This window comes from Pleurodeles waltl, chromosome 6 (assembly GCF_031143425.1).
Source record: "Pleurodeles waltl isolate 20211129_DDA chromosome 6, aPleWal1.hap1.20221129, whole genome shotgun sequence".
Classification (NCBI taxonomy): domain Eukaryota; kingdom Metazoa; phylum Chordata; class Amphibia; order Caudata; family Salamandridae; genus Pleurodeles; species Pleurodeles waltl.
The window spans coordinates 763,252,992-763,265,843 of record NC_090445.1 but is presented as its reverse complement, the minus strand read 5'-3'; the positions used below and the strand labels follow the sequence as shown (position 1 = coordinate 763,265,843).

General features: G+C 46.0%; 1 protein-coding gene across 1 annotated transcript in view; it reads right to left on the bottom strand.

Annotated features, from left to right (window-relative positions):
* LOC138301697 (guanylate cyclase 2G-like) overlaps positions 1 to 12,852 on the bottom strand; it is a 378,147-nt gene that overhangs the window by 219,234 nt on the left and 146,061 nt on the right. The window contains exons 9-10 of the mRNA XM_069242214.1: positions 8,860 to 8,871; positions 5,726 to 5,739 (exon numbers count right to left, since the gene is read on the bottom strand). Of these exons, the coding sequence (XP_069098315.1) occupies positions 5,726 to 5,739; positions 8,860 to 8,871 (26 nt within the window). The remainder of the gene's footprint in view (positions 1 to 5,725; positions 5,740 to 8,859; positions 8,872 to 12,852) is intronic.

Below are 12,852 nucleotides of genomic sequence, written 5' to 3'. Positions count from 1 at the left end.
CCATCTCTCTCTGTCTCTCCTTACTCCTGCTTTCTACTTCTGCTTTTTACATCTGTATTTACTTTGTTTTGTTTCTTTCTTCTTTCTGTCTCTCCTCCTATTTTTCTGTCTTTCTGTTCCCCTCCTTCTCCTCTGCTGCCCCTGCGACCCCACCCTCCTGGCCCCTGTGAGCACTTTTCCTGCTCTCCTGCCTCCCAGGTGACTGGACCCCCCACCTCCCTCCCCTTCTTAATGGAAGCCGCAGCGCGCCAAAGGCAAGCCCGTTTGCACCTGTCTGCGCCTGGACCGCACCCAGCATCAGAAACCCTGGATCACTGACAAGCAACTCCCAGGCCACCCTCCATTACAATGCCAAGACCCTCCACCGCCTTAACACCGAACGTCTCAGTGCTGGCTGCACCGCATCTCCTAAGGACACCCAAGGACCTTTTTCCTGTCGGAACTGCAACCTCAGTTTTAGCCACAACAGACAACCGGAACACCCCAAACCTGAAACCACTGACTCCCTCCACAACCTCATCAACTTCCTCCTTCTGAAAATACACTCCCTCCATAAGCACACCACGAACTATGGGACTTGTTCGACTCCACCGGTCCAGACATCGCCTCCCTAACCAAGACCTGGACCAACCCTATCTCTGCACCGGGCTTCGCCATCGCAATGCCGGACGGCTACAACTTCCTAAGGAAGGACCGACCCTCCCGTCCGGGCAGAGGACTGGCCATCATACACAAGTTCTCACTCTGCATCATGGTCAACACTGAGGAACATTGCACCACAATGGAACACCTACACTTCATGATCCATGATACTCACAACTTCTCCCTCCGTGGCACCCTGGTCTACAGACCGCCTGGCCCCCACCTAGCCTTCGTCGACACTATTGTAGACATCGCTAGCCCCCACACCCTAGTGTCCACCGAATACCTCTTCCTGGGAGACTTGAATTTCCGCCTCGAGGTACCGCTACGACCGAAACACTACTTCCCTACTCGACAATCTTGCCTCCCTCGGCCTCAAGCAACTGATCACTATGCCCACGCATGCCCCAGGACACACACTAGACCCCATTTTTGCCTCAAGTAACCAGATCCCCTTCAAGAGGACCTTCACTCCGGACTGGACCGACCATCACTGCATACACTTCGCCACCACCGCACCCAACAGCCGCCTCCGCATCCCCAGGGCCCCTCACAGAAAATCGAACAAAATCACCGACAAGCAACTCCCACAACCCTTGCCAAAATACCCCCACCGATGATGCCAATGCCGCAGCATGCAACCTCAACCCTGGATCACCAAATGTGCCAACTCCTTAGACCCCCTCTGATCAACTTAGGTCATGCGCGTCACAAAAAAAAAAGCCAGCTTGTTCACCGCCAAACTACAAAAATTCAAATGCATCTGCAGGCGCCAACAGAAGAAATGGAGAAACAGCAAAACCAGCGAAGACCTCGCTTCTTCCAGAGCCGCCATTGCCAGCCATCACTAACACATCAAGAAAGCAAAAAAAGTCGCACTCCGTGAACACATCAACGGTAATCAACAAATTTACCAATCCTCCCTCCGAAACCACCAACATCCCCAATTGCAAAACCTCTGCAACAAACTGGCCACTTTTTTCCACCGCAAGATTAAGGACATCTATGACAACTTCCACCCACAGAACCCACCCAGCGTCAGAACCTACGACCAACCCAGCCCCCTAAACCATCCACAGATGGTCCACGCTCACCACAGAAGAGACTGAAATCATCATGAACAGCATTCACTCTGGAGCTTCAACAGACCCTTGTCCTCACCACATCTACAAAAGAGCTAGTGCATCCATCGCCCGTGAACTCCGCAAGATGCTGAACTGCTCCATCACAACATCCACGTTCCCCGAAGATTGAAAACACGACGAAGTCTGCCCCCTCCTGAAGAAACAGACCCATCAGAGCTCAAGAACTTCCGACCCATCTCGCTGCTACCCTACCCAGCCAAAGTCCTGGAAAAAGCCATAAACTTGCAGCTGTGACAGTTCTTCGAGGACAACTCTCTGGATACCTCTCAGTCTGAATTCTGCAGCAACCACAGCACGGAGACAGCTCTTCTTGCAGCCACTGATGACATCCACACACTTCTCGACCACGGACACACCACAGCACTCATACTCCTCGACCTCTCTGCACCCTTTGACGCGGTCTCCCACAGCACCTTATGCACCAGACTCCACGACGCAGGAATCTGCAGAAAAGCCTTGTAATGAATCCACTCCTTCCTCAACGGAAGAACACAGAGAGTTAGGCTCACACCCTTCATATCAAAACCAACAGAAGTCAGCTAGGGAGCCCCTCTGGGATCCTTCCTGAGCCCAACGCTCTTCAACATATACATGACCCCGCTGGTAACCATCATCAGAGACCACGAAATGAACATCGCGCCATACGCCGATGATACACAACTCATCTTATCCCTCACTGAAGACCTGGACAAAGCTAGGAGGAACTTTCGCACTGCGATGAAAGCCGTCGCCGCCTGCATGTGGGAGAGCTTCCTCAAGCTCAGCTCGGACAAGACCAAGCTCATCACCTTTGGAAACACCACCCCAGCCTGGGAAGACTCCTGGTGGCCCACATTGCTCAGTGCACCACCTACTCCGACTGACCATGCCCGAAACCTAGGAATCATCCTTGACTCCTCCCTATCAATGACTTCCTGCTGGAACAGCCTCCGCCAACTCCGAAAAATATTTTCAAATGGATCCTGGTTGACTGCCACAAAATAATCACACAAGCCCTAGCCACTAGCAAGCTCGACTATGGCAATGCACTGTATGCCAGCACCACAACAAAGAACATCAGGAAACTACAACTCATCCAAAATGTCGCCGCAAGACTCATCCTGAACCTCCCCCGCCAAAAACATATCTCCCAAAACCTGAGGACCCTCCATTGGCTCCCAATAGCGAAGCGAATCAACTTCAAACTACTCACCCACATCTACAAGACCCTTGCATCGGCCTACCTGAAACATAGCATCTCCTTCCACACCCCCACCAGACCCCTCCTCTCCACCCAGCAGGCGCTAGCTACCGTCTGACACATCTGGAAAACCACCACCAGAGGAAGATCTTTTGCATACCTCGCAGCTAAGAGCTCGAACAACCTGCCCATGCACCTCAGACAAAGCCCATCTTTCACCATCTTCAGGAAGAACCTCAAAACATGGCTGTAAGAATGAGGCCCAGACCCACAACCAGCGCCTAGAGACCCTCACGGGTGAGTAGTTGTGCTTTACAAAAACTGATTGATTGAACAGGACTATACTGACAGTGAAAGTGAACAGCCTGAAGCCAAAAGATAGACAAGAATAAAAGTGCCAAACAAAAACTATGCTGCTCCTAAATGGTTCTCATTTGCCACATGTGGAAGTTTGTGATCTGACAAATTGCCTGTTTGTTTTTGAAGGAAAACCACCACGAGCTACTGAGTATTAAAACAAAGAGATATCTTCTTTTGGTTAATGAACAAGATTTTTGTGCATGGTATTTTGTAGATGTACCTTAGGTCCCCAGTTGAAGATATTAGGTTTTCTTTACCAGATTCATATTGAACATATACAAACTGATTTTATTAACTGAATTTTAAAAAACTGACATTTTCAGTCTGATTTTGTACCTTAGATTTAATAATTATTTTTTGTATATTTTAATAGGAGCTATTGCAACTAGGCAAACAACTAGCAAAAGTACTGTAAAATTTCAAGTATACCATTATTATTAATTATAATAATTATAACTTTAGTTAGCCTTCTGTTATGCTTAATCTCTACAGTTGCATGTGCTTCTTCACATGTAGGGGATGGTGAAATAACTAGTGGTCACAACAATATATCAGACATGAGATTAACACATAACAATTGGTCTACAAGGTTATATATAGAACACATAACGTATTTTGTTCATTGGAAAACTCTGAAGTCATGAGAATGGGTAATTGTTATATATGTACTTTCTTACCTGCTTCTGGCTAAGAGGGGTTGCATATCTGCTACTTTCTAAGACTTATTTCCATAGTCTAACATTTTTGTCAATATTGATCTTGATCGAGAATTCCTAGTGCCTTGCGCCACTAACTTCAACATTTCTTTGGAAGATCTTCCTAAAGCTGAGAATCTGAAACCTTTTTCCAATCATTTGAGAACAGTTATGCATGTTCAAACTAACTTAAAATCTAACTTGACTAAAAACCAGTTTGTGTGCAAATTGAGTGATAAGGAACCTGAATTCTTTTTTAAAGAAAATGAGAGAGGAGTTGCAATAATTAGTAACTGGGAAGATGTGAAAGAATGAAATTTGCAAGAAGAGGTGGAAGGAAGTTCAGGAAATCGAGAATGCATCATAGAAAATGGAGCAAATGAGAAAGGGAGTGATGCATACAGTGCATGAGAAATCAGGAATTAATAAGCCAACTGAAATGGCTGGCAAGGGTGAGCGTGAACAGAGTTATTTGGTTGATGATGAGTTTTAGACTGGAGATAAATTGCTGTTTAGAGGAATTTATTCTGTGTGTGGTAAAATTGTTTACTGTAACCTCACACTTAATTGGTGGGATGCTGCTATATTGCCTTATTCTTTCCTCGTTTATACCATGTGAATGAAATAAATAAAAGGGGTGATGTGAAACTCTAGAGAGTAAAACCTTCTCTTGTATTGGCGTTGAATGATGTGATAATTAGAAAGATGTCTACACTGGCTGATTGTTTGGCTTCTAACACTGCTGGTGCATTATCTTGAATGAATGGGGAGCTAATAGCAATGCATGTGATGGATCATGCAAACCTGTCTTTCGTTGGGTATTTTACTTGGAAATGAGTGTGGAATTTGTCAAGTGTTGATGGTTCAACAATGTTGCACCTTCATGGCAGACAATGGTAAGCTTATTAATCATTACATTGGTATTATAAGAGATATTTAGAGATATTTTGTGTGAATCAAAGGCTCCTGAAGAGCATGGGTTGTGGGAATCAGTTAATACATGGTTTGGTGAGCTTGGAAAGGTATTTGCAAAGGTTGGTAAGTGGTTTGATAATATAAGTGGAACGGTACTTAGGTAGGTTTTAACACCGCTAATCATTACTCTTTTATGTCTAATTGGTTTGATTATCTTGCATAAATTCCTTGCAACAGTATTTGTAAAAGGTATTTGAATTGTGGGTGTGAAAGGAAAGTATCAGCCATGTCTGCAAGAAAGAGGAAAAGAGCTGATGAAATTGAGCTGAGGAATATTAGGGTTCTTACTTATGATAATACAAAGACTTATGAAGAATCGAGATGCAAGAAGCTGAAAACAGTGACTGCATGTTAATAGAGTAATAGGTTTTGTGATGAGTGATTCATCATTAGAGGGGGGAATTAATAAAAGGGTTTCGTATTAACAAATAAAGTTTACTCAATCACATGACTGCATTGCCCCCAAAATTAGAAAGTTACATTTTACATTACTGTGTTTATCTTACCATCGGCCAGGCAAGGCCAAAACAGTGCTCCACTCCAGCTTGTATTTCTACACATCCATATTTTTGTCTTACTCTGCCTCCAGATTGTGCATGAGAGAAACTGGGTTCTTGGTTGACAGGAGGTCGAGCCCTGGTCAAGCAGCAGCCACAATCCCTGGCATAATGGACCAAAAAAGTCACTAAATATGCCTTTCCTTAACCCTAGGTAGCCTTGCACAGAACACAGTCAGGCTTAACTAAAAGGCAATGTATAAAGTATTTATGTAGCACACAAACAAAAATAAAGTGAAAACACATCACAAGAAAAATCCCACACTAATTTAGAAAAATGCAGTAAATTTTAATAAATTACTTGACCGCAAAATGACAAAAATACAATTAGTAGAACTGGAGTTATGTTTTTTTAAACATTCAAGTGAAATTTAGAAACTAAAAGATCAAAGTGCCTACCAGGGGTATCTGGTCATGCGAGACAGTGTCAAAGTCGAAAAATATAGCTGACTGCAAGAATGGGTCAGATACAAGCAGTAGGTTTGGTCCAGGTCAGTACTTACCTTAGGACTTAGAAGATCTTTTGAAGAAAAAGCTTTAAGAAGGTAAATGTTCAGGGATAGGGCTGCAAGCTGTGTCCACGGAAACAGCATTGTTGTCAGTGGACAAATTTTCATTGAAGTTGTCTACATTCAGGTTTAGCCACTTTTTGGGGAGTTGAAAATCATCAGCGCGACAGGGCAGAAGGTTGTAGCCAAAGATAATTCCAGGGGGCCTGATACCCTTTTGGAGAAGGACTACTGACCAGAATTTGCTGCTGTGGAGAAGAACATGATGGGAGCTGCCGCAAAGGCGGTCTGACCAGCGATGCACCTTCGGCGGATAGACAAGCAAGTTGGTCACAGTCTTCCCTCAGTTCTCAGAGCAGATTTTAGCAAAATATTTCTAAGCCCCAAGTTTTGGATTTTTGCTATCTGGAATTGAAGGGCACCACATGAGTTAGTATTCTCTTAGGCCGGGTACAGATGTGTGTTCAAGATGATGGGAGCCTATTATGTCCCTGTGGCTCTGAGCAGAAGGCCAGTAAACTAGTCCTTGGAGCACTCTGGTAGTCCTGACTGTTGCTATGTACTTTGTTGTAAAAAGACTCCATGCCAGAAGTGAGCAATGTCCGGCTTGCAACAACTCTGGAATGCAGACCCATGTTGTCAATGTGCATCATGCTTAGGAATCCGAATTTTTTTGTTAGATTTCTGCTACGTTTGACCGAGCCTTATATTAATTCCTTATACTGACTAACTAATTACATTTTGCCTTCTGTAATATTTTTTACTATCTTTAATAAACCATCATGGTTTCTAACTTGAACTCCATCTCAAGAAGACTTGTTTAATTAATTATGATGCCTGTTTCCTTAGTAATTTTGATTCTGATAGGGGCAGACAGCCTCATCTATTCTTGAGGTCAACACCGCCCATTCCTGTGAAAGTGCTTAATGTACCATCTATCAGATTACGAAAGATAGCTGTTGCATCCTCCCAAGCCTGGTAGGGTGCACAAGAACACACAGCACAAGGTGATCATAGTTAACATCTTTACTCATCAGAGTACAACATTGAACTGAACTCTCAATATTGCAATAACTGTTAAAGACCACACCTTGACACCGCCCAGATCGATTTTATAATCTCCTTGATAAGTCCACCCCTAGTCACAAGGTCCTAACACCTTCAGTTCTAAGACACTACTACGGGGGTCATTCCGTCCCCGGCGGGCGGCGGGCACCGCCCACCGGGCGGAAACCGTCCAAACACCGCCCAGCGGTCAAATGACCGCGGGGACCATTTTAACTTTCCCGCTGGGCCGGCGGGCGATCTTCAAAAGATCGCCCGCCGGCCCAGCGGGAAAGCCCCAGCAAAGATGAAGCCGGCTCCGAATGGAGCCGGCGGATTTGCTGGGGTGCGACGGATGCAGTTGCACCCGTCGCGATTTAGCAGACACTGAAAATCTTTGTGGGGCCCTGTTAGGGCCATTGGCATGGGCACTGCAGGGGCCCCCAGGGGCCCCAAGACACCCGTTCCCGCCAGCCAGGTTCTGGCGGTGAAATCCGCCAGAACCAGGCTGGCGGGAAGGGGGTCGGAATCCCCATGGCGGCGCTGAGGATTCCTTTGGGCAGGGGTAAACCGGCGGGAAACCGCCGGTTGCCCTTTTCTGACCGCGGCTTTACCGCCGCGGTCAGAATTGCCCATGGTGCACCGCCAGCCTGTTGGCGGTGCTACCCCCGGCCTCCACCCGGGCGGTCATAGACCGCCAGGGTCAGAATGAGGCCCTACATCTCCTCCCTTGTCAAATAAAAATATATAAACAAAATATGTGAACAAATAGCAGCATTACATTTCTTTGATCAACCGTCTAGTTGCTCTTACAGTTTGGTCAGACTGCGTGGCATGAGGCAATTGAGCTGTACCTGGGATGGACCCCAGGTGTACAGGGTCTAATGTCTAAGTATTCAGGTGGAGTAGTTTCCGCTGTACGTGTAGGGACTGATGATCGACAAGACAAACGTCTGAATTGGGATGAGTCCCTGGTGATGAATTTGTTCGAAGATGTGCCTTTACCATATGTACCTTCTGTGTCACAACTTTTTAATGGTTTAACATCAAATGAAGAATCTGTCTTTCGCTTTTGCTTGACAAGAACAAAATCACGCTCATCAAACACAATCTCTTGAGTTTGATGACATCGATCAGCATACGTCTTCAACTGATGCTTTCGAGCAGCGTCAGTAGCACCAACCACATCATCATGTGTGATTTGCTCAGTAGGTCCACTATGCTAGTTTGGTTCTCATGGTTCTCCTGAATACCAGAATAGCAGGACTCTTGCCTGTGGTGGAATGAGGAGTTGACTGATAAGCATGGACAGCTTGGCATAATGCTTGGCTCAGATGAGGTTCCCTTATCAATGGACGTTGAATCATCGGTTTCAGGGTCCCCATAAATCGTTCCATGACACTGTTGGCTTGAGGCCACAAAGATGTGTTTTTCTGATGTTTGATGTTAAGACCGGCTAGAAACTCCTTGAACTCCTTGCTGTTGAACCATGGATTACTGTCAGACCTGAGAATGTCCAGTATGCCCCACACTGCAAAATGCAGTCTAGCTGCTCAATGTCTTTGTCGTGGGTTGTGGATGGCATGTCATCTACCAGAGGAATGCTTATCAATGATCACCATAAGGTGATGTCCATTGGCCAGAGGCACAAAGAAATCAACAGCAATTCTTTCCCACGTGTGTGCAGGGAGATTGGACATTGTCAGGGGATGCTGGGTCAATTTGAGAGATAGGCAGTTGCATAAATGACACTCCTTTAGTTCCCTCTTCACTTTCTAGTTCAAGCGAGGGGCCCACACGCAATCGTGAATTACCCTTTTGGTGGCCACAATGTCACAATAGCCTTCATGGGTGAGTTCAAAACTTTCTGTCTCACATTTGAAGGTATGACAATCCGGGATCCTCTTAGAACAATCTCTTCTTTAGTGACAGATAGTTCATCTTGGACATTCCAATATTTTTTAAATTTAACATGTTCACTTAAAGGTCGAACACTCTGTCTCCAGGACTGGGCTGCAATAGTGAATTTAAGGGCACACATGTCCTTATCAGTATTGGTATTGGCAATGATCTGCTCACTGGACAGAGCAGCAGGTGTGCTGAGCTTTACAATGACATTGATGTACTCCTCAGCAGTTTTTGACATTGAACTGTGCAACATGTGAAAAGTAATCAGCATCTTTTTTATTCTTGCCAGGCTAGAGCACAATTGTATAGTCATACTCCTGTAGATGCTAACCCCACCTCTCAATGCGAGGGGACATCATGGCTTTCAGATTGCCTTAAATGGTGAGTAATGCAAAAACAACAGATGATGAATGGAATGCAGACCAAATCAAACATTCACCCCCAGTCACAGATCTAGGTTTTCTTGCTTGCCATGCCATTCCAGTTTGGACCCAGCCATATGCAAATCAGTCTTGACCCTGTTCCCCATGGGAACAGTCCAGCCCGAAATACCAGGTCAGGTCCTCCCTGAACCAGAAACAAGCACCCTGGGATGGGTTTCAGGGTATCATCCTTCATCAGCCAGGCTAGTTTGAATCTGACAGCATAGCAAGCCTGGGACCCACGTCTGGGCATACCTTTCCCACTTGGGGCAGCAAATGCAAAAACAACAGATGAAGGATGGAATGCAGAACAAATCAAGCATTCACCCCCAGCCACAGATCTGAGTTTAATCCATCTGTTTTTTGGCTTGCCATGCCATTCCAGTTTGGACCCAGCCATATGCAAATCAGTCTTGACCCTGTTCCCCATGGGAACAGTCCAGCCCAAACTACCAGGTCAGGTCCTCCCTGAACTAAAAAAAGCATCCTGGGACCGGTTTCAGGGTATCACCCTTCATTGTTCAGCATTCCGTCCATCATCTGTTCTTTTTGCAATTGTCACCCTAAGTGGGAAGTGTATGCCCAGACATGGGACCCGTGCTCACTCCGCCACTGGATTCAAGCTAGCCTAGCTGATGAAGAGTGATACCCTGAACCCAGTCCGAGGATGCTTGTTTCCGGTCCAGGTAGGACCTGACTTGGCAGTTTGGCTCGACTGTTCCCATGGGGAACAGGGTCAAGACTGATTTGCATATGGCTAGGTCCAAACTGGGGTGATGTGGTGAGCAAAAAAAACGATGGATTAACGCCAGATCTTTGTGACTGAGGGTGAATGTTTAAATTGTTCAACATTTCGTCTATCATCTGTTTTTTTTAAAAGGTGAGTAATGCCTGGTGGTCAGTGACAATCGTGAAATGCTTTCCATAGATAAATACATGTAAATGTTCACTGGCCCATACGACAGCCAGACTCTCCTTTTCCAGCTGGGAGTAGACACATCCTGTGTCAGACAGACCTCGACTGGTGTGCGCCACAGTGTGCCTCCAAGCATTCATATGTCCATTGTGCTGAGCAAGGATTGCTCCCAACCCTACCGGGCTTGCATCAACCGTGATCTCAGTGTGCAATTTAAGATCAAAGTAAGCCATCTCAGTCGCATTTTCAATTCCATGTCTTATATTTTTTAAACTGCAGTCACATCCAGTGGACCATCAGAACTGGACATTTCATTTCATCAGGGGCCTCACAAAGGGGCAGTCACTGTGTCAAAGTCACAACAATGTACCTCAAACAATAACTGGCCAGGCCCAAGAAAGACCATACCATGGTGGCATCTTGTGGAGGATTGGTGGCTGATAGTGCTTGTACTTTGTCAGGATCAGGAATCATGCCTCCATCATAGAAATACATGTCCAAAAAACCTGAGCTTTGTTTTGTGAAATTCACACTTTTCTGCATTTAAGGTGAGGCCTGCATCTGTAAGTAATTTGACAAATTGGCTTGAGGGCTTTGGCCTGCTCCTTCCCTGTTGCACCAAATACAGTATATCCTTACTGTAATTGAAGGCATGTGTCACAGGACGAATAATCCTCTGTATTAGATCTTGGAATATTTCTGCAGCAGAGGACACTTCAATGCTTAATCTTTTGTATCGAAATAAACCAAAAAAGTAGTTGTGTACCTGCAGTTCTCATCCAGTTTAAGCTGATGGTAGTCCTTGTTCAGGTCAAGACGAGAAAAAACTTTGGCTCCATCCAACTTTATGATCATATCAGCAATGTGGTCAAGGATGTCTCTTTCCCTCTTTCTCTTTGTCTCTGCTTCTCTCGCTCTTTCTCTCTCTCTCCCTCTCTCTCTCTCTCTCTCTCGCTCTCTCTCTCTCAATTGCTTTGTTTGCTTGGCGCATGTCCATGCAGATGTGCACTGCACCTCCTGTCCTTTTTCGGCACTACCTCGATGGGCAACACCCATGGTGTTAGACCAGTACAGTGCTCATTAATGTCATTTTCAGCAAAGTTTCTAGCTCCTTCTCAACCACTTCTTGTAGATGAAATGCTACCCTGCTGTATTGCTGTGCAACAGGCCTGATGTCTTCATTAATGTGAAATTGAACTTTTATCTTTTTGAGACTTCCTAGACCATGAAACAGTGATGGGAACTGACTCACAACTTTAAGTTGTATAGTTAAGTTGTAATTGATGGATATCAGCCCTATGTCAACAGCAGTTGCAAAGCTAAGCAGGGATGCACTAGATGGAATATCTTGAAGAATGTGAATTGCGGCCTGCACTGATGTCTTCTTATGCCGCAGGGTTGCTATGAATTATCTTCGACTCTGCAACAGTATGGAAGCAGCCCATGTGTACACCTATGTACTTGACACTTTGAGTTGTGGTACAGGATAGACTGTGAAATTGGTCCACTAGCATGATGTTGATCGATGCACCACTATCGATTACAAATGTTACTGGGTAACCATTGACTTTCAGTTTGATTTTAGAGCAATGTCAATACAAGTTCTTTGGCTTGCTCACTTGCTTCCGCTCTTCTTTCGTCTTGTGTACAAGTGGCAAAGCCCATTTGTCGTTCCCTTTTATCTATGATCACTGCACATTCACTCTCACTCGATGGTGACGTCAAGGAACTCTAGCAGGATGAACTTGATGGCAATTGACTTCATTTAGTTTTGGCCTGTTGCAGTAGAGGTCATTTATTGTCTTTGTGGGTGTGGTGAGACTGCTTCTGAAACCTACTGCATCCATCTTCTCCTCCTGCCATTGCGCCATTGGTTTCTATCTTTGCTTTACAAACAGATACAAAGTGGTTCTCCTTTCTGCAACCTTTACACATTTGTCCAATGGAAATTTACACAGTCTTTCTATTTTCAAGAATGTCAACTTACAGGCATCTACTTGGCGTTTGTGTCTACTCTTCTCAACTAAAGCCAATTCATCTTTTGCTGTTCCCGCTTCCATGTCGACGGCTTGCCAATCAGCTTGTTACTCAGCTCAAGCAGCCATTAATATCTTTTTTAGACTGAGGCCCTCATCCTGACCTTGGCGGGCGGCGGAGGCCGCCCGCCAAAGTCCCGCCGTCAGGTTACCGTTCCGCGGTCGAAAGACCGCGGCGGTAATTCTGACATTCCCGCTGGGCTGGCGGGCGGCCGCCTTCAGGCCGCCCGCCAGCCCAGCGGGAAAGAGGCTTCCACGATGAAGCCGGCTCGGAATCGAGCCGGCGGAGTGGAAGCTGTGCGACGGGTGCAGTTGCACCCGTCGCGTATTTCACTGCGCAGCAGACAGTGAAATACATTTAGGGGCCCTCTTACGGGGGCCCCTGCAGTGCCCATGCCAGTGGCATGGGCACTGCAGGGGCCCCCAGGGGCCCCGCGACCCCCCCTACCGCCATCCGGTTCCC